At 52.2% G+C, this 22,997-nt stretch overlaps 1 protein-coding gene across 1 annotated transcript in view; it reads right to left on the reverse strand.

Moving 5' to 3' along the window:
- The window catches only part of DCHS1 (dachsous cadherin-related 1), a 126,345-nt gene that overhangs the window by 65,592 nt on the left and 37,756 nt on the right, over positions 1-22,997 (reverse strand). Inside the window, exons 3-8 of the mRNA XM_065423630.1 lie at positions 22,420-22,651; positions 20,790-21,026; positions 18,840-19,859; positions 17,297-17,484; positions 14,148-14,244; positions 13,813-13,970 (exon numbers count right to left, since the gene is read on the reverse strand). Of these exons, the coding sequence (XP_065279702.1) occupies positions 13,813-13,970; positions 14,148-14,244; positions 17,297-17,484; positions 18,840-19,859; positions 20,790-21,026; positions 22,420-22,651 (1,932 nt within the window). The remainder of the gene's footprint in view (positions 1-13,812; positions 13,971-14,147; positions 14,245-17,296; positions 17,485-18,839; positions 19,860-20,789; positions 21,027-22,419; positions 22,652-22,997) is intronic.

The following is a 22,997-nucleotide window of genomic DNA, read 5'->3' on the forward strand; positions in this document are numbered from 1 at the left end:
CTGCCAACATCTGCACCCCTTCTCATTTTCACATCTGTCAGTGAGCATTGCCATTTACTATTGATCATCATATGGCCAATCTGGTTCTTATCTCTGCCATTTGGAGAATACCATGTCAGCTTGTGAATTTCACGATGTTGGAATAGGGTTCTGCTGATGACTAGGTCGTTCATATTGCAGAAATCAACAAGCCTTTCTCCATTTTCATTCATGGTGCACACCTATGTCTTCCCATTGCTCTGTCATTGTTTGTGTTGTCCTTACCGACTTTAGCATTCAGGTGCTGCTAGGGGAAAAACTTTCTGACAACTGTGCACACGGTGCACGCACACCTAATTGGAATCAATATGAGCAATCACTCGAAGAACATCCTCTGGCAAAGAGTTCCACAGGTTGACTTTGCGTTGTGTGAAGAAATACTTCCTTTTATTTGTTTTTAGGAGAGGTTTTAGAACAAACAGATACATTAAACAGAAAGAAGTCATCAAGACAAGATGGTATTCACCCAAGAGTTCTGAAGGAATTCAAATATTAAATTGAAGAATTACTAACTGTCGTACATAACCTATCACTTATGATTCCATCCCAGTTTCAAACCTAAAGATTTTGTGTGGCAGGAGAGCACAGAGTGGCATGAAAATTTCCCATGTGTCCCCTGCTAGTGACATCAAACAGACCAGACCCAATGGAGGATGTGAAACTGCTCTGTATTGTGCTATGAAAACTGTAAGTTTGATTGATTGGAAACTGCTATCAGAATCTTAAAGTGCCTGGTAGGACAGCTACCAAGGAGATAGGAAATAGGCCATAACATCTGTGAATAACGTTTATGAGTTCGAACTTCCCCAGGTGACTGGTTAAAGTGACCCTGCTCAGTTTGGTTTTGAAGGGAAAAGAGATGTGATAAAATGGGATTTTTTTGTAATATTTTTATGATTCCTATGTGTGCCTCAGGCTACGTCCTCACTACGGGGCGGGTGTGGATTTAAGATACGCAAATTCAGCTACGTGAATAGCGTAGCTGAATTCGACATATCGGAGCCAACTTACCCCGCTGTGAGGACGGCGGCAAATCGACCTCTGCGGCTCCCCCGTCGACGGCGCTTACTCCTACCTCCGCTGGTGGAGTACAAGCGTCAATTCAGGGATCGAATGTTGCGTCCCGACGAGACGCGATAATTCGATCCCCGAGAGATCGATTTCTACCCGCCGATTCAGGCGGGTAGTGTAGACGTAGCCTCAGTTTCTCTCTAGACTTTGTGTTACCACTTGGGGTGGGGTGCGGAAGTGTTAACACTGCTCCTGGGACAGTGTAGGAGACACAAGTCTGGGTGACACCTTGTGGTCTGGTTGGAATAAATAGAGTCATTAATTAACTGGTTGAAACCGACCCAGAATAGCAGCAGGTCCAGAGAGACAACAGGACTTCCCACTGACTGAACCCTGGCAGGCGAAGGACATGTGAACTAAATTGGAGAACAAAGAGGAAAAGGGGGCTGGGATAAGAGCTACTCTTTGGAGGTGCTAAGAAGTTCTCCCCTGGGTGGACAGAGCATGGGATGCATAGGCGCCGACTCCGTGTGGATGCTGTGGAAGCAGAGAAAGAACTGACAGGAAGGAACTGCAATGTATGACAGTTCGTTAGCAAGAGTCAGGCTAACTGTAACCCTAATAACGCGAGATTTGTAGAAGCGAGGATTGTGTGAGGCGAGTGGGAAAGAACTGTGTGAGAAGTTGTTGTGACCTTGTGTAGATAATGTGTAGAAAATATTGTATGTAGGCTAGAGTCAAAACAAGTGAGAAAAATAAGATATCAAGATGGCCTATGTATAAACAAAATGCAGCTGTTGCTTGTTATTGTCTGTAATGAAAAGTATAAAGGTTTGCTGTAATTGTTTACCTGTAGAGAGACCCGCTTAGCTCTCTCCCTCTGCGCAATTGTGAGAGTTAATAAAGCATCTGACTTGCTGTACCCAAACAAAAAGTGAGAACTCTGTTATTCTCCGACAATTTGGGGGCTCGTCCGGGATGGCAACGCCCGCAGAGGCACCGGCAGCTGCTACGGATCATTCCCCTTTGAACCCCATGGCGCCACAATAGAGGTAGGAGACCTTTTGAAATCTCTATTGGGGTGTCGGAGGAGGACTGTCCGTGGGGCCGTCTGTCCCTGTTGGGCTCACGCCATCCGAACTTATTGACTGTGCAGCAAGGTCAGATGCTGAGCGGCTTAGGGGAATTGTTGCCGCCCCCTGTATGCATATGCGAGGTGCATAGGTATGCACCGGTGTTGAGGGGTTGTTACCGCCTCAGGAGGGGTTTTTACCGCCTCAAGTGATGCATCGAGGTACTTGGGAATAGTACCTGGAGGTACTTGGGAATAGTACCTGGAATAAGGCCTTGGTGTGTGTGTGCGTGTGTGTGTGTGTGTGTGTGTGTGTGTGTGTGTGTGTGTGTGTGTGTGTGTGTGTGTGTGTGTGTGTGTGTGTGTGTGTGTGTGTACACCAGTGTGAATTGAGTGTTACCGGAAGACGCCCAGAGTACTCTGCGAAGTCTTTTGGCTCGTGACCAGAACTACTCTAACGCAAGCCCGGTAACTAGAGGATCTTTTAGGAGATCCGACCCACGGTACGCTAACTCGGCCTGGCAGCGTCCGGCGAGGAGGCTACCTGGGTCTAGGAGTGTGTGAACCCATCTTCCCTCCCCTTTTCCTCTCCGTGTGAGCCACTGACAGTCTGATCATCTCACTGGATGCAACAGAGTAAGCGGCGCCATCTCTCTGAGACTAGCCGACGCTCTTTGCTGAAGGGAGGTGTAGGAGGGTCATGGCCATCCTCGTTAGCCTCTCCTGTGTGAGTACCCTGTAGGGAGAGATCCTTAGTTTATGTGCCGCTAGAGCGGACAGGGCATCCTCCCTGTGTGTGTGATTGGAAAATGGGTGGGGGACAGTCTAAGGATTCCCTCTCACCCACTAAGGGTACCCCTGATAAAGGGAGGGGCGGACCAACTGCCTTTTCAGTTCCTTCTCCACCATGCATCAAGAAGATCCAAAGCAGAGGGGAAGGAGGGCGGGACTGGAATACAGCTAGGGACCACACATCTCGAAGGGCCTCCTTTTCTTCTTCGAGTGATGGTCCCTAGTGTACTCCACTGTGGGTGACTCACAAGCAGTACGTAAGTAGGGGTAGGGTGCGAGGATGAAGATGATAGGGTTGAGCAGAGAACCACTGTACCAAAGGAGGCATCAGCAGTAGAGTCCTGCACCAGGGCATAATGCCTTGGAAACATGTCAGTGGCCTTGTGGGAGATGCTATGGTCGCTGCTTGAGCGCTGGTGGAATGAGCTCTTACCTTGTGTGGAGTGGGAGGTTTGAGAGCTGATAGCAGAGGAGAATGCAGCCCGATATCCATTTGGAAATTCTCTGGGTGGAGATGGCGTGTCCTCTGACTGTTTCTGCTATAGTAACGAACAGTCTTGGGGACTTCCTGATTGCTTTTGTTCTCTGCAGGTAAAAGGCCAAGGCTCATTGAACACCGGGGGAGTGGAGTCTATGTTCTCTGCAGACATGTGCAGTTTCGAGAAGAACACAGGTAAGTGAATGGACTGATTAAGATGAAATTCCAAAACTACTTTAGGGATAACTTTGGGGTGTAGGTGCAACAAAACTTTATCTTTATGGAATACAGTTTATGGAGGGTCTGCTCCTAGTTTGACAACCCTTCTTGCTGACATGATAGCTACGAGAAAGGCGACCTTCACTGGACAGAGGGACATGGAGCAAGTAGCTAATGGCTCAAAGGGGGGCCCTCATTCATACCGAAAGAACGAGATTCAGGTCCCATTGGGGCACAATCCTCTGAGGGGGCAGGAAAGTTCTTATCAAGTCTTTCCAGAATCTATGGTTAGCAGGTGTGTGAACATGGAGTAGCCTTGAGTAGGTAGATGGTATGCACCAGTTGCCTCTAAGTGGACTTGTAGGGAGCTGAGGGATAGACCCGATGTCTTCAAAGATAGGATATAGTCCAAGATGAAGGGAAGAGCCGCAGCTTGTGGTAGAACATCTCTTTGCTGTGTCCAGGATGAGAAGTGTTTCCATTTAGCTAGGTAACATTTTCTAATAGAGTCCTTTCTGCTATTGGAGAGATGTCTCAGAGCGCTGAGGAGCAGGCACATTCTAGGGATTATGCCTATCCAAATACCACACCCTGAGGTGGAGCGGTCACGGATTGGGGGGTTTGATCTTGCCGTTGCACTGTGCCAGGAGATCAGGGAATGTCGGGAGGGAAATCGGTGGGCGAGATGACATGAATAGGAGATTGGGGAACCAGAACTGTCTGGGCCAGAATAGGGCAATCAGGATGACCTTCACCCTGTCCTGTCAGAGCTTACGTAGCACTCATGGTAGGCGTGGCAGTGGAGCCAAGACATAGTTGAACTGGTCTGACTAAGTAAGGTGGAGTGCATCGCTCTGGGAGCAGTAGTCTAGGGTTCCTCTGGAACAATATGTGGTGGGAGACAAATAGATCTCTGGTTGGGGTTCCCCATAGAGTGAAAATGTCAAGCAGCACCGTGTCATGAATTTCCCACTCGTGATCGATCACGAAGTGTCTGCTGAGGCTGTGGATAGGGTGATCTGACTGCTGATCGCCCAGTTTCAGAGACTGACTGTTTCTGCACACAGGCAGATGGATCTTGCTCCCCACTACTTGTTGATGTAGAAAACAATCCTAGTGTTATCTGACAGTATCAGGACATGGGGACAGGAAATGAGTGGAAGAAATAATTTGCACACCTGCCTTACTGCCTGTACTTCCAGGTTATTGATGTACATTCTGGACTCTAGAGGAGTCCATACTCCCTGTGCTGTGTGGTTGTCCATGTGGGATCCCCAACTTAGTAGGGATGCGTCCGTAATTATGGTTTGGTCTGGAGAAGAAGGGACAAAGGGGACCCCATGGATACGTGATGAGAATTGGTCCACCAAAGGAGGGAGGGCAATATCTTGGTTGGAATTGTCAGTGTAAAGTTCATGGAGTGATGGCTTGAGGAGTATACTGACTGTAGCTAGAATGTAATAAGAAAAGCCAAAGAGGAGTTTGAAGAATGGCTAGCCAAAAACTCAAAAGGTAATAACAAGATGTTTTTTAAGTACATCAGAAGCAGGAAGCCTTCTAAACAACCAGTGGGGCCCCTTGATGATCGAAATACAAAAGGAGCACTTAAAGACGATAAAGTCATTGCGGAGAAACTAAATGGATTCTTTGCTTCAGTCTTCATGGCTGAGGATGTTAGGGAGATTCCCAAACCTGAGCCGGCTTTTGTAGGTGACAAATCTGAGGAACTGTCACAGATTGAAGTGTCACTAGAGGAGGTTTTGGAATTAATTGATAAACTGAACAGTAACAAGTCACTGGGACCAGATGGCATTCACCCAAGAGTTCTGAAAGAACTCAAATGTGAAGTTGCGGAACTATTAACTAAGGTTTGTAACCTGTCCTTTAAATCGTCTTCTGTACCCAATGACTGGAAGTTAGCTAATGTAACACCAATATTTAAAAAGGGCTCTAGAGGTGATCCCGGCAATTACAGACCGGTAAGTCTAACGTTGGTACCGGGCAAATTAGTTGAAACAGTAGTGTGACAAAGTTCTGTCCTTGACTCCGTGGGTCCTGCGTTTCCTGACGGATTTTTGCTACCTCAGAGGCTCACTGTGACCCTCCACATAGCCCTTCTCTCTCTAGAGGCAAGGGTCACAGTCTACTGAGCCATTTTCATCATAAGCCAGCAAGGGAGGTGAGGAGAAACAACCCTCCCTCACACAGTCTCTGTTGTCTCCCAGTATCAGTGATTAATCAGGGAGGGGAGGGGGGAGCCCGGGCCCACCCTCTACTCCGGGCTCCAGCCCAGGGACCCTAAACTTAGCAGCTATGAAAGCTGACTTTTTGAAAATAGGGCATGTACAATTCCCTGGGCTACTTCCCCACAGCAGCCCCCACTCAATATCTTCTTCACAATTACCTCAGGGCCTCCTTCCTTGCACCTGATATGGATTCGTACTACTTCGTTCCTCCAACAGCATAGCTCCCTCCTATAGCTCCTGACACCCACACCGCACTGACTAACTGAGAGGCTTTTAACTAGTTCCAGCCAGTCCTTGATTGGCTTCAGGTGTCCCAATCAATCTAGCTGTCTCTCCTGCCTTCTAGAAAGATCTTAATTGGCCCCAGGTGTCTTGATTAACCTGGAGCAACTGCCATTTGGTTACCATGGTACCAGGGATTTGTTTAGCCTGGGGCTAACATACCTGTTCCTCACTACTTTACTGTAGCCATCTGGCCTTGCCCCATCACAATAGTTAAGAATAAAATTGTCAGACACATAGAAAAACATAAACTGTTGAGCAATAGTCAACATGGTTTCTGTAAAGGGAAATCATGTCTTACTAATCTACTAGAGTTCTTTGAAGGGGTCAACAAACATGTGGACAAGGGGGATCCAGTGGACACAGTGTACAGTGTACTTTCCAGAAAGCCTTTGACAAGGTCCCTCACCAAAGGCTCTTACGTAAATTAAGCTGTCATGAGATAAAAGGGAAGGTCCTTTCATGGATTGAGAACAGGTTAAAAGACCGGGAACAAAGGTTAGGAATTAATGGTAAATTCTCAGAATGGAGAGCGGTAACTAGTGGTGTTCCACAAGAGTCAGTCCTCGGATCAACCCTATTCAACTTATTTATAAATGATCTGGAGAAAGGGGTAAACAGTGAGCTGGCAAAGTTTGCAGATGATACTAAACTGCTCAAGATAGTTAAGACCAAAGCAGACTATGAAGAACTTCAAAAAAGATATCACAAAACTAACTGATTGGGCAACAAAATGGCAAATGAAATTTAATATGGATAAATGTAAAGTAATGCACATTGGAAAAAATAACCCCAACTATACATACAATATGATGGGGGCTAATTTAGCTACAACAAGTCAGGAAAAAGATCTTGGAGTCATCGTGGATAGTTCTCTCAAGCTGTCCACGCAGTGTGCAGAGGCGGTCAAAAAAGCAAACAGGATGTTAGGGATCATTAAAAAGGGGATAGAGAATAAGACTGAGAATATATTATTGCCCTTATATAAATCGATGGTATGCCCACATCTCGAATACTGCGTACAGATGTGGTCTCCTCATCTCAAAAAAGATATACTGGCACTAGAAAAGGTTCAGAAAAGGGCAACTAAAATGATTAGGGGTTTGGAACGGGTCCCATATGAGGAGAGATTAAAGAGGCTAGGACTCTTCAGCTTGGAAAAGAGGAGACTAAGGGGGGATATGATAGAGGTATATAAAATCATGAGTGATGTGGAGAAAGTGGATAAGGAAAAGTTATTTATTTATTCCCATAATACAAGAACTAGGGGTCATCAAATGAAATTAATAGGCAGCAGGTTTAAAACAAATACAAGGAAGTTCTTCTTCATGCAGCGCACAGTCAACTTGTGGAACTCCTTACCTGAGGAGGTTGTGAAGGCTAGGACTATAACAGCGTTTAAAAGAGAACTGGATAAATTCAGTGGTGGTGGATAAGTCCATTAGCCAGGATGGGTAAGGAATAGATTCATAGATTCATAAATTCTAGGACTGGAAGGGACCACGAGAGGTCATCGAGTCCAGTCCCCTGCCCGCATGGCAGTACCAAATACTGTCTAGACTATCCCTGATAGACATTTATCTAACCTACTCTTAAATATCTTCAGAGATGGAGATTCCACAACCTCCCTAGGCAATTTATTCCAGTGTTTAACCACCCTGACAGTCAGGAACTTTTTCCTAATGTCCAACCTAGACCTCCCTTGCTGCAGTTTAAGCCCATTGCTTCTTGTTCTATCCTTAGAGGCTAAGGTGAACAAGTTTTCTCCCTCCTCCTTATGACACCCTTTTAGATACCTGAAAACTGCTATCATGTCCCCTCGCAGTCTTCTCTTTTCCAAACTAAACAAACCCAATTCTTTCAGCCTTCCTTCATAGGTCATGTTCTTAAGACCTTTAATCATTCTTGTTGCTCTTCTCTGGACCCTTTCCAATTTCTCCACATCTTTCTTGAAATGCGGTGCCCAGAACTGGACACAATACTCCAGCTGAGGCCTAACCAGAGCAGAGTAGAGCGGAAGAATGACTTCTCGTGTCTTGCTCACAACACACCTGTTAATACATCCCAGAATCATGTTTGCTTTTTTTGCAACAGCATCACACTGTTGACTCATATTTAGCTTGTGGTCCACTATAACCCCAAGATCCCTTTCTGCCGTACTCCTTCCTAGACAGTCTCTTCCCATTCTGTATGTGTGAAACTGATTTTTTTCTTCCTAAGTGGAGCACTTTGCATTTGTCTTTGTTAAACTTCATCCTGTTTAACTCAGACCATTTCTCCAATTTGTCCAGATCATTTTGAATGATGACCCTGTCCTCCAAAGCAGTTGCAATCCCTCCCAGTTTGGTATCATCCGCAAACTTAATAAGCGTACTTTCTATGCCAATATCTAAGTCGTTAATGAAGATATTGAACAGAGCCGGTCCCAAAACAGACCCCTGCGGAACCCCACTCGTTATGCCTTTCCAGCAGGATTGGGAACCATTAATAACAACTCTCTGAGTACGGTTATCCAGCCAGTTATGCACCCACCTTATAGTAGCCCCATCTAAATTGTATTTGCCTAGTTTATCGATAAGAATATCATGCGAGACCGTATCAAATGCCTTACTAAAGTCTAGGTATACCACATCCACAGCTTCTCCCTTATCCACAAGACTCGTTATCCTATCGAAGAAAGCTATCAGATTGGTTTGACATGATTTGTTCTTTACAAATCCATGCTGGCTGTTCCTTATCACCTTACCACCTTCCAAGTGTTTGCAGATGATTTCCTTAATTACTTGCTCCATTATCTTCCCTGGCACAGAAGTTAAACTAACTGGTCTGTAGTTTCCTGGGTTGTTTTTATTTCCCTTTTTATAGATGGGCACTATATTTGCCCTTTTCCAGTCTTCTGGAATCTCTCCCGTCTCCCATGATTTTCCAAAGATAATAGCTAGAGGCTCAGATACCTCCTCTATTAGCTCCTTGAGTATTCTAGGATGCATTTCATCAGGCCCTGGTGACTTGCAGGCATCTAACTTTTCTAAGTGATTTTAACTTGTTCTTTTTTTATTTTATCTGCTAAACCTACCCCCTTCCCATTAGCATTCACTATGTTAGGCATTCCTTCAGATTTCTCGGTGAAGACCAAAACAAAGAAGTCATTAAGCATCTCTGCCATTTCCAAGTTTCCTGTTACTGTTTCTCCCTCTTCACTAAGCAGTGGGCCTACCCTGTCTTTGGTCTTCCTCTTACTTCTAATGTATTGATAAAAAGTCTTCTTGTTTCCCTTTATTCCCGTAGCTAGTTTGAGCTCATTTTGTGCCTTTGCCTTTCTAATCTTGCCCCTGCATTCCTGTGTTGTTTGCCTATATTCATCCTTTGTAATCTGTCCTAGTTTCCATTTTTTATATGACTCCTTTTTATTTTTTAGATTATGCAAGATCTCGTAGTTAAGCCAAGGTGGTCTTTTGCCACATTTTCTATCTTTCCTTACCAGCGGAATAGCTTGCTTTTGGGCCCTTAATAGTGTCCCTTTGAAAAACTGCCAACTCTCCTCAGTTGTTTTTCCCCTCAGTCTTGATTCCCATGGGACCTTACCTATTAGCTCTCTGAGCTTACCAAAATCTGCCTTCCTGAAATCCATTGTCTCTATTTTGCTGTTCTCCCTTCTACCCTTCCTTAGAATTGCAAACTCTATGATTTCATGATCACTTTCACCCAGGCTGCCTTCTACTTTCAAATTCTCAACGAGTTCCTCCCTATTTGTTAAAATCAAGTCTAGAACAGCTTCCCCACTAGTAGCTTTTTCAACCTTCTGAAATAAAAAGTTGTCTGCAATGCAGTCCAAGAATTTGTTGGATAGTCTGTGCCCTGCTGTGTTATTTTCCCAACATATATCCGGATAGTTGAAGTCCCCCATCACCACCAAATCTTGGGCTTTGGATGATTTTGTTAGTTGTTTAAAAAAAGCCTCATCCACCTCTTCCACCTGGTTAGGTGGCCTGTAGTAGACTCCTAGCATGACATCACCCTTGTTTTTTACCCCTTTTAGCCTAACCCAGAGACTCTCAACACTTCCATCTCCTATGTCCATCTCCACCTCAGTCCAAGTGTGTACATTTTTAATATATAAGGCAACACCTCCTCCCTTTTTCCCCTGTCTATCCTTCCTGAGCAAGCTGTATCCATCCACACCAACATTCCAATCATGTGTATTATCCCACCAAGTTTCAGTGATGCCAACAATGTCATAGTTGTATTTATTTATTAGCACTTCCAGTTCTTCCTGCTTATTACCCATACTTCTCGCATTTGTATATAGGCATCTAAGATACTGGTTTGATCTTTCCTCCCAGTTTTGTCCTGACCCTTCTTTCTCTCTGCCAATATAGCCCACACTCCCTCTCGTTTCCGACCCATCTCCCAGGTCTCCATGTTCCCCACTTACCTCCGGGCTTTGCTCACCTGTCCCCATCGAACCTAGTTTAAAGCCCTCCTCACTAGGTTAGCCAGTCTGTGTCCAAATAGGGTCTTTCCCCTCCTCGAAAGGTGAACGCCATCTCTGCCTAGCAGTCCTTCCTCAAATGGTGTCCCTAGCCTCTGTTCGTCAGAGGATGGAGATGGATGGCAGGAGAGAGATCACTTGATCATTGCCTGTTAGGTCCACTCCCTCTGGGGCACCTGGCATTGGCCACTGTCGATAGACAGGATACTGGGCTAGATGGACCTTTGGTCTGACCCGGTACGGCCGTTCTTATGTTCTCATGTGAATCACATGCCCTTTTCTAAAGATGGAATTATTGCTGCCAACATGACATTGCAAAATTTGAGTTTGCGAATGAAGAAGTTGAGGTGGTGGAGGTTGAGTTTTGGAGGGCTGAGGCAAGCTCAGAGCACAGATCCAGGAATGTGGCCTTGAGCATCCGGAAGTTCTGCAGCCACTGCTTATCATCCCAAACCTGCATTACGATGCGATCCCATCCGTCATGCTTCTTTCTCAGGCCCAGAAGTGGCGTTCCACCATCTGCAGCTGCACTGTGAGCACCACAAACAACCTGGAATTTGTTCTCGCTATGTCCCACAGCAATCTGTCCTCCAAGGCATCATCATGTTCCCTCCCCACTCATTCAGCTCTTCTTGCAGCTCTGCAAATACTCCAGAAGCATGCGCGCTGTGCTTGCAATGCTCATGACAACAGTGCAGAGCTGTGCAAGCTCAATGCTTCTGTCAGAGATGACAGACAGCCAGTGAGGAGGGCCACACGAGTTTGTGGGATTTTGAAAAAAGGCGCAAAAATTATAGTATACAGATAATGTTACAGGATGTAAAATGGGAAGTTGACCCCATGTTCCCGGTCACCCTGCACAACTCATTTTGGCCCCATCATGCATTGCCAAAACTTCCCAAAAGACAATGTGTTGGACGGTGGCGAGTTGCACAGTGGGATACCTACCAATGGTACATCACACTCTGCAATAATACGCGCACTGCCAACACAAGAAGCTAAGCATGCACACGTAAAGCGATGTACTAATTGCGGCGGTATGCCAACGTAACTTGAGTCAGCATAACTTTGTAGTGTAGACATGGCCTAACCATGGTAGAATCAAAACAATGGAAAGCCATGTTCACAGACGGGGAGAGGAAGCCCACAAGAAGGAAGGAACAGCATGAGGTCAGCTTGCTGGTGGACACAGCAAGCTGAACACACAGGAGGGCTTCCTGCTTCCTGAAGAAAGGTCATTAAACTTTGGGAGATATAAACAAGGACAGAAAGCCATTTTAGGCACCCATCACAAGACAGACACAAGGGAGCAGAGCTCTCACGAGCTGAGAAAGATGGGTCCTTCAACCAAGGTGGGCCTGAAATCTCTGGGAACTGAATACAGGGGACAAACCTGCTTAGACAAAGATTGTACCTTTCTAGATTAAGTTTTAGATTTTTAGAAGTGTATTTTGTTTTGGTTTTACTTGTAACTCTTTCTATCTTCATTCCTTATACTTGAACTGACTTAGTCCTATGTATATTTTGTTAATACATTTATTTCATTTTTACCATAACCCAACTCAGAGCTGTGTTTAAAGGGCAGGGTGTATTTACACTCAGTCAGGTTAATAAGTTGTGATGTGTTCTGTGTCTGTAGAGGAACAAACAAACCATATATGTCTCTCAGCTGTCCAGGAGAGGGCTGGACATTGCAGAGCACACACCTTTGGGGAAATTCGGGGCTGGGGGTGTGTTGGGATCACCTTGTTGGTTGTAACCCAGGCTGGTGGAAGTTAGCGTGAGGCAGCAGGACTGTAGACAGGCTGCTGGGGTCAGAGCTGCTGAACCAGGGCTGTCTAGCACACAGACACTCATCAGGATGTGACCTGCATGCTGCTAGGCTGCTTGTGTGGGAGCCACAACACCAAAGCTTTGTGAGGTGCCCAGGGTTACAGGGCAGGTGGTGACACAGTCCCTCATTGGTCTGGATTTGTACCCCAGAGCGTGACAGGTCCCTGTACCTGGATGCAGATGATGGCTGTGGGATCGGGGGTGGGACTTGGAGGGCTCATGAACTTGGATGCAGATGGTGGGCATGGGGAAGGAGGCAGGAGTTAGGGGGGCCCATGTACCTGGGTGCGGATGATAGTCCGGGGGGGCAGGTTTGGGGGGCCCATGTACCTGGATGTGGATGATAGCCCTGGGGGGCGGGTTTGGGGAGCCCAAGTACCTGGATGTGGATGACAGTCCTGGGTGGGGGGGCAGGTTTTGGGGGCCCAGGTACCTGGATGTGGATGATGGTCGTGGGGGTGGTGGGTTTGGGGGGCCCTTGTACCTGGATGCAGATGACAGCCTTGGGGGCACGGGTTTGGGGGGCCCATGTACCTGGATGTGGATGATAGCCTTGGGGGGGGCGGGTTTGGGGGCTCCATGTACCTGGATGTGTTTGACAGTCCTGGGGGAGCAGGTTTGGGGGGCCCTTGTATCTGGAGGTGGATGATAGCCCTAGGGGGGATTTGGGGGCCCATGTACCTGGAGGTGGATGATAGCACTGGGAGGGATTTGGGGGGCCCACGTACCTGGAGGTGGATGATAGCCCTGGGGGGCGGGTTTGGGGGTCCATGTACCTGGAGGTGGATGATAGCCCTGGGGGAGATTTGGGGGGCCCCATGTACCTGGAGGTGGATGATAGCCCTGAGGGTGGGTTTGGGGGGGCCCATGTACCTGGATGCAGATGATAGGCCTGAGGGTGGGTTTGGGGGGCCCATGTACCTGGAAGTGGATGATAGCCCTGGGGAGGGTTTGGGGGGCCCATGTACCTGGAGGTGGATGATAGCCCTAGGGGGGATTTGGGGGGCCCATGTACCTGGAGGTGGATGATAACCCTGTGGGGGAGTTTGGGGGGCCCATGTACCTGGAGGTGGATGATAGCCCTGAGGGTGGGTTTGGGGGGCCCATGTACCTGGAGGTGGATGATAGCCCTGGGGGGGATTTGGGGGGCCCATGTACCTGGAGGTGGATGATAGCCCTGGGGGGGATTTGGGGGGCCCATGTACCTGGAGGTGGATGATAGCCCTGGGGGGAGTTTGGGGGGCCCATGTACCTGGAGGTGGATGATAGCCCTGAGGGTGGGTTTGGGGGGCCCATGTACCTGGATGCAGATGATAGCCCTGTGGGGGGAGTTGGGGGGCCCATGTACCTGGATGCGGACAGTGGCTGCTGTACTGCGGGGCTCCGTGCCCCGGTCACTGGCTGTGACAGTGAAGATGTACTCGGCCCGGTCGGTTCGGCGCAGCACAGTGGCTGTACGCAGCTCCCCCGTGGCCATGTGCAGTGTGAAGCACTCGGCCCAAGCCCCTGTGGAGAGAAGGGGAGATGCTGTTGCATGGGTCAGAGCAAGTTAGACATGGTGCGGGGCAGGCTTGGGGAATGCTGGGAGTGTGCATGTGTGTTTGTGGGGAGGTCAGGACCATAGCCCTAGGCAAGTGACTGGAGGTGATGGTGCCATACCGCTTGCCCCCTTTCCTCCATTACCTGTTAGTGAGTAGAAGATGGTCCCGTTCTCACCCTCGTCTGGGTCCTTGGCCTGCAGGGAGGCGACCAGCAGCCCAGATGGCTTCTCCTCCAGCACCTGTCACACAGAAAGGGGAGATGGAGACAGCACAACAGCCAGCACCCAGGCCCCGCAACACAGAACCCATAATCCTCTCAGCACAGCCACCTCCTCAGCAGACCCCATATAACCATACAGCCCCACAGATCCCCCAAGACACAGACCCCATTCCACCACACAGCCCCACAGATCCCCCAAGACACAGACCCTATACCTCCCATTCCACCGCACAGCCCCACAGATCCCCCAAGACACAGACCCCATAACCCCATTCCACCGCACAGCCCCACAGATCCCCCAAGACACAGACCCCATAACCCCATTCCACCGCACAGCCCCACAGATCCCCCAAGACACAGACCCCATTCCACCACACAGCCCCACAGATCCCCCAAGACACAGACCCTATACCCCCCATTCCACCACACAGCCCCACAGATCCCCCAAGACACAGACCCTATACCCCCCATTCCACCGCACAGCCCCACAGATCCCCCAAGACACAGACCCCATAACCCCATTCCACCGCACAGCCCCACAGATCCCCCAAGACACAGACCCCATACCCCCCATTCCACCCCACAGCCCCACAGATCCCCCGAGACACAGACCCCATACCCCCCATTCCACCCCACAGCCCCACAGATCCCCCGAGACACAGACCCCATACCCCCCATTCCACCACACAGCCCCACAGATCCCCCGAGACACAGACCCCATACCCCCCATTCCACCGCACAGCCCCACAGATCTGAGACACAGACCCCATACCCCCCATTCCACCGCAGAGCCCCACAGATCCCCCGAGACACAGACCCCATACCCCCCATTCCACCGCACAGCCCCACAGATCCGAGACACAGACCCCATACCCCCCATTCCACCACACAGCCCCACAGATCCCCCGAGACACAGACCCCATACCCCCCATTCCACCACACAGCCCCATAGATCCCCTGAGACACAGACACTATACCACACAGCCCCACAGATCCCCCAAGACACAGACCCCATAATCCTCCCGGCACAGACCCCTACATCCCTCTAGCATAGACCTCCCAACACTCCACACTCCTCCCAGCACAGACCCCCGTAACTTCCACCCTACAGCACAAACCTCAGAACCAACTGTCTTCCTAAGCAAGGGCCAGTCGTTATAACCGGGCCTATAAATGTACCTTAATTGTGAGTTCAACTTAGTAAAGACTGAGTGAAACTTTACTAAGTGCCACAATAACCTATAATAACAAATGTTGATGGGAAAAGAGACAGAAAGACTGAATATGTCCACACAGAAAGGGTGTCACTGATACCACTCAAGGATCAAGTCAAGATTATGACTGATATACATGAGGAGTAGAGGACCTGAAATCAATTAATCAAAATTATTGTGTCAGAAATTAGGCCTATTGGTGGACAAAATGATGAGAGGATGGACTGTTCCATCCAACACTCCTTTTTGGGGGTCTTAAAAGTAAAAGACTTCTGGGAAAAGATAGCAGAAGAAGCCACTGTCTGCCAACAACTGCTGCAGCGAGCTTTATCATCATGATAGATTTCATGACTCTAAAGAAAGGAAGGAGTGAGAGCAGCAAGATAAGGAAAATGGAGTTCAAAAAAGCAGATTTTAACAAACTCAGAGAACTGGTAGGTGAGGTCCCATAGGAAGAAAATCTAAGGGATAAAGAAATTCAGGACAGCTGGCAGTTTCTAAAGAAGACAATATTAAAAGACACAACTGCAAACTATCCTGATGCAAAAGAAAGATAGGAAGAATAGTAAGAGGCCAATATGGCTCCATCAGGAGCTCTTTAATTACCTGAAACTCAAAAGGAAATCCTACAAAAAGTGGAAACATGGACTAATTGCTATGGAGGAGTAAGAGTAGCACAAGCATGTAGGGACAAAATCAGAAAATCTAAGGCACAAAAAGAGTGACACCTAACAAAGGACATCAAAAGGCAGCAAGAAGAGTGTCTTTAAATGCATCAGGAGCAAGAGAAAGACAAAGGTTAGTGTAGATCCTTTGTTCAGTGGGGAATGAGAGCTAATAACTGATGACATCAAGAAAGCTGAGGTGTTTAATGCCTATTTCGCATCACTTCACTAAAGACATTAATTGTGACCAGATACTCAACACAATTAATATTAACAAGGGGGAAGGAAAGCAAGTCAAAATATGGAAAGAACAGGTGAGAGTATATGTAGATAAGTTAGAGTTATTCAAGTAATCAAGACCTGATCAAATTCATTTTAGGCCTTGTCTACACTGCCACTTTACAGTGCTGCAACTTTCTTGCTCAGGGGGGTGAAAAAACACCCCACTGAGCGCTGCAAGATTCAGCGCTGTAAAGTGGCAGTGTAGACAGTGGCAGGTAGCTACTCCCCTTGTGGAGGTGTTTTTTTAATCTCTCTCCCAGCGCCGGTGCCGCGACTACACAGCCACGTTAAAGCGCTGTTGCTGGTGACTACATGCCTTTAGAGTACTTAAGGAACTAGCTCCCTCCTCCTACCCCCAACCCAATGTGCCCAGGGCTCCCCCCCCAACCTGCACAGGGGCTCTCTCCTCCTCCACGAACCTGCACAGGGGCTCTTTCCTCCCCCCCGCCCCGTCCAACCTGCACAGGGGCTCTTTCCTCCCCCGCCCTCCAACCTGCACAGGGGCTCTCTCCTCCTCCCCCAACCTGCACAGGGGCTCTCTCCTCCCCCACCCCCCCGCACAACCTGCATAGGGGCTTTCTCCTCCCCCCCCAACCTGCACAGGGGCTCTCTCCTCCCGCCCCCGCCCAACCTGCACAGGGGCTCTCTCCTCCCCCCACCCCGCCCAACCTGCACAGGGGCTCGCTCCTCCTCCCCCCCCAACCTGCACAGGGGCTCTCTCCTCCCCCACCCCCCCGCCCAACCTGCACAGGGGCTCTCTCCTCCCCCACCAAGCGCTCTTGGCCCCCAACAACCTGCAGTGGAAGCTCTGCCCCCCCCAATCTGTACTGAGGGCTCTGGACCACACAACTTGCACCTGAAGCTCCCAGCCTCACAATTTTCAGAGGAAGTGCCTGCCTGCCCCCCTCACCTGCACCAGGAGCTCCCGCCCGCCCAGCACATGAAGGAAAGCCGGCAAATTGTCATTCTCATCCAACACGGTGACATAGACGGTGCCCGTGACGCTGCGGGGTGGCGTCCCCCCATCCTGCACGATCACCAGCAGCTGATAGCTTGACTGGTGCTCCCGGTCCAGGCTGCGCTTGGCAGTGAGCTCTCCTGCAAGAGAGAAGCAAGGACACAGCTCAGTTCCCAGAGTGCCCGCTCCCAACGGGGACTCCCAGCAGGGAGACAGCTCCAGATGGGGAACTGTCTCCCCTGGGAAGAGGGGAGCCCCAGCTTGCAAGGCAGGACAGAGCCCAGGGGAATGGACTGTGGGCAGAGAGATGGTCCTGGACTGGGGGGATGGAGTCACAACCCTTGGGAATGGGCTGTGGGTGGGGGAGCCAGCCCAAAGGAGCAGGCCATGGAGAAGGAGGTGGCCCTGGGATGGTGGTGACAGGACAAGGGCCCTGGGGAAAGGGCAGTGGGAAGGGAGCCAGCTGGGGTTGGTGGAACACGGTTAGAGCTGCTCTCTGAAATTGCATAAGGGTCCCCTACCGTATCCCACTTAGCCATGGCCCCTTGTGCCAGCCACCAAGGACCCCAATGCGAGGCAGATGCCAGGTCAGGGCAGAAGAGGGGGGGCAGGACAGTTGAGCTAACGCTGATGACAAGAGAGCCATGCCAGCTGCAGCAGGCCCTCCTCTGGGGTGTGATCTCTAATCTCCCATGAGACAGGGTGACACCGACCCACCTCCTGTGAGACAGGATGACACTGACCCTCCTTTGCGGTGTGACTCCTAATGCCCTGTAAGACAGGCTGACACTGACCCTCCTCTGGGGTGTGACCCCTAACCTTCTGTGAGACAGGGTGACTCTGACCCACCTCCTAGGGTGTGAGCCCTAACCTCCTGTGAGACAAGGTGACACTGACCCTTGTCTGGGGTGTGATCTCTAACCTCCTGTGAGACGGGCTGACATTGACCCTCCTCTGGGGTGTGACCCCCCCCCCAACCCATCCTTGTGCATACGCCCCTTCCTGACCCCTGGGCCCATTGTATATCCCTCTTGACAAGCTTCCTTAAGTCTCAGCACCTGTGTTCTGGCTTCTCTAGGCTGCTGGGCCCTGCTGACCTGAGCGCTGGGCTCTGGGCTGGGCGGGTGGAAGGCGGGACCACCCCACCAGTCACATCTGCGGCTGCAGTAGCTCAGTGATGGGCCTGGCTTTGCCTAAAGGGCTGCTGGCACCACCAGTGCCATGAGAGCCCTGTGGGAGGGAGGGCAACCCGACAAAGCACTCTGTCTTGGGACGGCTCTGGTAGTTCTCAGACCGGGGAGTCACTGACGAGGTAGCATGATGCTACCTCCACCTCCCTCCCTGAGGCACAGCACCCCCTAGTGCCACATTGGGGCCAGCACTGCTCTACCCTCACAGTCACCCCCTGCTGAGCTTCATGGGCCCCTCCATGCCCACTCGGATCTCGGTGGGCTCTCCCTCCGCTTCCACCTGCACCGCCTGTGGGGTCTCTCACCAGACTGCATGTGGATGAGGAAGTTGGGGTCATGCTGGAGGAGGCGGTAGGTGAGGCGGCTGTTCTGCCCCGTGTCCCGGTCACTGGCTGTCACCCTGCCCACCCTGCTGCCCGGTGGCTGGTTCTCGGGAATGGTGAAGAAGTAGCGCTCCTCGCTGAACCGGGGGCTGTTGTCATTCTCGTCAGTGATGCTGACCCGCACCGTGCTGGTGCCCGTCTTCCTAGCCTCGCTGCTGGTGCCGCCTGCGCCTGCAGACGCCAGCACTGTCAGCATGTACAGGTCCCGCGTCTCCCGGTCCAACGCACTCTTGACATAGAGCCAGCCGCTCTCGGGCACGATGCCAAAGCTAGCGGCGTCGCCATCGGCACGCAGGTAGTAAGTGAGGGGCGTGGCACCAGAGTCCCGGCCTAGGGCCCGCACCTGCAGGAAGCGAGTGGAGACAGGCGTGCCCTCCCGCACCTCCACACGGTAGGTGAGTGTGTCAAAGATGGGCCCGTGGTCGTGCTCTGCCTGCACATGCACCAGCAGGGTGAAGGTGGCACTGAGCTGGGGCACACCGCTGTCCCGTGCCACTATGGCTAGGCCATAGGCGGCACTGGCCTCGTACTGCAGCGCCCCCACCACACGCACTGTCCCAGAGGAGCGCTCCACGCTGAAGATGCCGTCCCCACCTGACACCAGCTCAAAGTGCACCTGCCCGTTGGCACCACTGTCCCGATCCTCCGCCTGCAGCGTGTACACAGTGGCCCCCACCTCTGTGGCCTCTGGCAGCAGGATGGAGTCAGAAGGGGCCAGGAAGGCTGGCGCATTGTCATTCACGTCTGACACGGAAATCTTCACCTGCGTGTTGCTGTAGGCAGGTGGCGAGCCACTTCGGGCCTGCACGTCCAGAACCAGAACCGCCTGGACCTCATGGTCGAGAGGGAGGCTGGTGCGGAGCTGTCCCAAGCTGGAGTCAATGAAGAAATAGCCATGGGGATCTCCCGAGGAGATGGAATAAAAGATGTCATCAGAGTGACCTGGGGACAAGGGAATATAGAGCAAGGACAGTGAGAGCAGTGCTCCGCTCACCCACCCAGCCTGCCCCAGCAAGGGTCGCTGTGGGGGAGGGCAGGGAGCTGACTGTGGGGTGAGCTCCCAGCAGGGGGCACTGTGGGGGTGGACAAGCCACTAGCTGTGGAGGGAGCTCCCAGCAGGAGGCACTGTGGGGGAGGGCAGGGCATTGGCTGTGCGGGGAGCTCCCAGCAGGAGGCGCTGTGGGGGAGGGCAGGGCATTGGCTGTGCGGGGAGCTCCCAGCAGGAGGCGCCATGGGGAAAAGCAGGGCACTGGCTTTGGGAGGAGCTCCCAGCAGGAGGCGCCGTGGGGGCGAGCAGGGCACTGGCTGTGGGGGGAACTCCCAGCAGGGGGCACTGTGGGGGTGGACAGGCCGCTAGCTGTGGAGGGAGCTCCCAGCAGGAGGCACTGTGGGGGCGAGCAGGGCACTGGCTGTGGGGGGAACTCCCAGCAGGGGGCACTGTGGGGGTGGACAGGCCGCTAGCTGTGGAGGGAGCTCCCAGCAGGAGGCACTGTGGGGGCGAGCAGGGCACTGGCTGTGGGGGGAACTCCCAGCAGGGGGCACTGTGGGGGTGGACAGGCCGCTAGCTGTGGAGGGAGCTCCCAGCAGGGGGCGCCATGGGGAAAAGCAGGGCACTGGCTTTGGGAGGAGCTCCCAGCAGGAGGCGCCGTGGGGGCGAGCAGGGCACTGGCTGTGGGGGGAACTCCCAGCAGGGGATGGGAGGAACAGGAGGCGCCGTGGGGGCGCCAGCAGGGGGCACCGTGGGGGAGGGCAGGCCGCTAGCTGTGGGGGGAGACCCCAGCAGAGTCACTGTGCAGAGTGGGGCAGGAGCACAGGACCCCTGAAATGGAAACATGGGCCCAACGTGTTTTGGGGGCTGCGATGGGTCCATACCTGGGGGGTTATGGGCCCGGACGGCCCCAACACTCGCCCCCTGCTGTGTGTCCTCAGGCACTGTGAAGAAGTACTGTGCCTGCTCAAAGACAGGAGGTGAGACTGTGCCAGCCACGATGCTGATGTTCACTTGGGCATTGGGTTGGGCTGACAGGCCCCCTCCATCCCGTGCTGAGATCACCAGCTGCACCAGCGTGTTGGCTTTGCCACTCAGGGACCACGAGAGGGAGACAACACCTGGAAGAGAAAGAAACTCATAGGAGAAGTGCTGTAGGATTGAACACTGTGTCCCCCTCCCCCAGCAGGAAATGCACTTCTCCTCCCTGTTCTAGGGATGCAGAAACAAGCCACGAGCCTGGGAATAACCAAGGGAGAGAGATGCCAACCCCAGAGATTGACTCCAGGGGTCAGAGGGGGAACGAAAGTGGCTGGCATTTGCAAAGAGAGATGGGGGCTACATCTGGGGGCAAGGAGGGGCAGCCCCTCTCTATAGGGGTCTGAGGAGACCCTACTCCCTTCCCCTTCCCTCCCCTCCCACTGTATTCAGCCCTGGACCCATCAGTCCTAGAAAGGCCAAAAGAGGGTGGAGGGGGAGAGTGAACCTGGCCCCGTTTATCTCAGCATTGGCTGTGGGGAGATCAGTCTGCCGATTCTGGGGGGATGGAGGGGAGAGGGGTGGAGTTCAGTCTAGAAAGGGCCTGGGACCTGGCCCAGGCCCTGGGGGGGAAGCGTGTCAGGAAAAGTAGGGCCCTGGGGAATGGGCCATGGGTATGGAGCCTCTCTGGGCCCAGGGAATGTGGTCAGGAATGCAGGGAATAGGGTTGCCAGGCATCCAGAATACTCGGTTGAAAACGGACCCTGGTGGCTGAGGTCGGCACCGCTGTCTGGGCCGTTAAAAGTCCTGTTGGTGGTGCAGCGGGGGTCTGGGGCTAAGGCAGGCTCCCTGCCTGCTCTAGCTCCGCATGGCTCTGAGAAGCGGCCGCCAGGTCCTTGAGGCCCCATGGTGCATGGGCGGCCAAGGAGGCTCTGTGTGCTGCCCTCGCCCCAGTGCCGGCTCTGCAGCTCTCATTGGTCGGGAACTGTGACCAATAGGAGCTGCAGGGGCAGCGCCTGTGGGCACGAGGGGAGCATGCGGAGCCCCTCTGGCCGCCCATGCGCCTAGGGGCTACAGGGACCTGGCGGCCGCTTCCTGGGAGCTGTGGTAAGTGCTGCCGGGACCCTGCACCCCAAACTCCCTCCCGCACCCAAACTCTCTCCCAGAGCCTGCACCCCCTCAACATCCCAACACCCTGCTCCAGCCCTGAGCCCGCTCCTGCACCCCAAACCCTCATCCCTGGCCCCACCCCAGAGCCCACACCCCCAGCCGGAGCCCTCACCCCCGCCCCGCACTCCTGGCCGAGCAGGGAGGGGAGGGATAGTGGAAACAGGGCAGGGGGAATGCTGAGGAGAGAGGGGGCTGCTGGCTGGTGGGGCTGCCCTTCTGTGGAGCTGATGAGCGTGCTGTACAGTAACACTGACAGGTGTCACATCCCCCCATACCCTCTGTCTGTGGCTGACTGAGTATCACCCTGGGGAAGATCCCTTCCCCCCACCCATCCCCACACCTGGCCAGGGCACCAAGGGCTCTTACCTGTGTCCTTGTGCAGAGAGAAGAGAGGGGGCGAGTTCCCCGAGACAATGTGGTACGTCACCTTCCCGTGGGGGCCCTCGTCCTTGTCGTGGGCCATGACGCGCAGCACGGCTGTGCCCGGCATGCTCTGCGTGCTGATGCTGGCCGCGTACTCCAGCGGGTAGAACGCCGGACGGTTATCGTTCACATCCTCCAGGAAAACCTTCACGTACACCATGGAGTTCAGACCACCCTGGAGGAGGACAGGACCAGGCATAACTCTGCCCAGGGCTGGGCTGCTGGGAGGCCCTCACTGCCCTGGGGGGGATGGGATGACAGGGATAACCTTCTGAACAGTACTAGGCTGGGGGCATAACTCCCTCCCCCGCCCAATTGCTCACTCCCCGTTGGCCCATCCCCCGCTTTCCCCATCACTCAGCACTACCCGGGGCCCAGCTGCCCCTGCCCCATCGCTCAGTTCCATCCAAGGGCCATCCCACCTTTCCCCATCATCCCATGACCCCCTTCCTTCATTACTCAGCCTCTTTCCCCATGGGCCCATCCCCCTTCACCCACTGCTCAGCCCCTCCCCCCCCCCT

Source organism: Emys orbicularis, chromosome 1 (genome assembly GCF_028017835.1).
Source record: "Emys orbicularis isolate rEmyOrb1 chromosome 1, rEmyOrb1.hap1, whole genome shotgun sequence".
In the NCBI taxonomy this organism is placed as follows: domain Eukaryota; kingdom Metazoa; phylum Chordata; order Testudines; family Emydidae; genus Emys; species Emys orbicularis.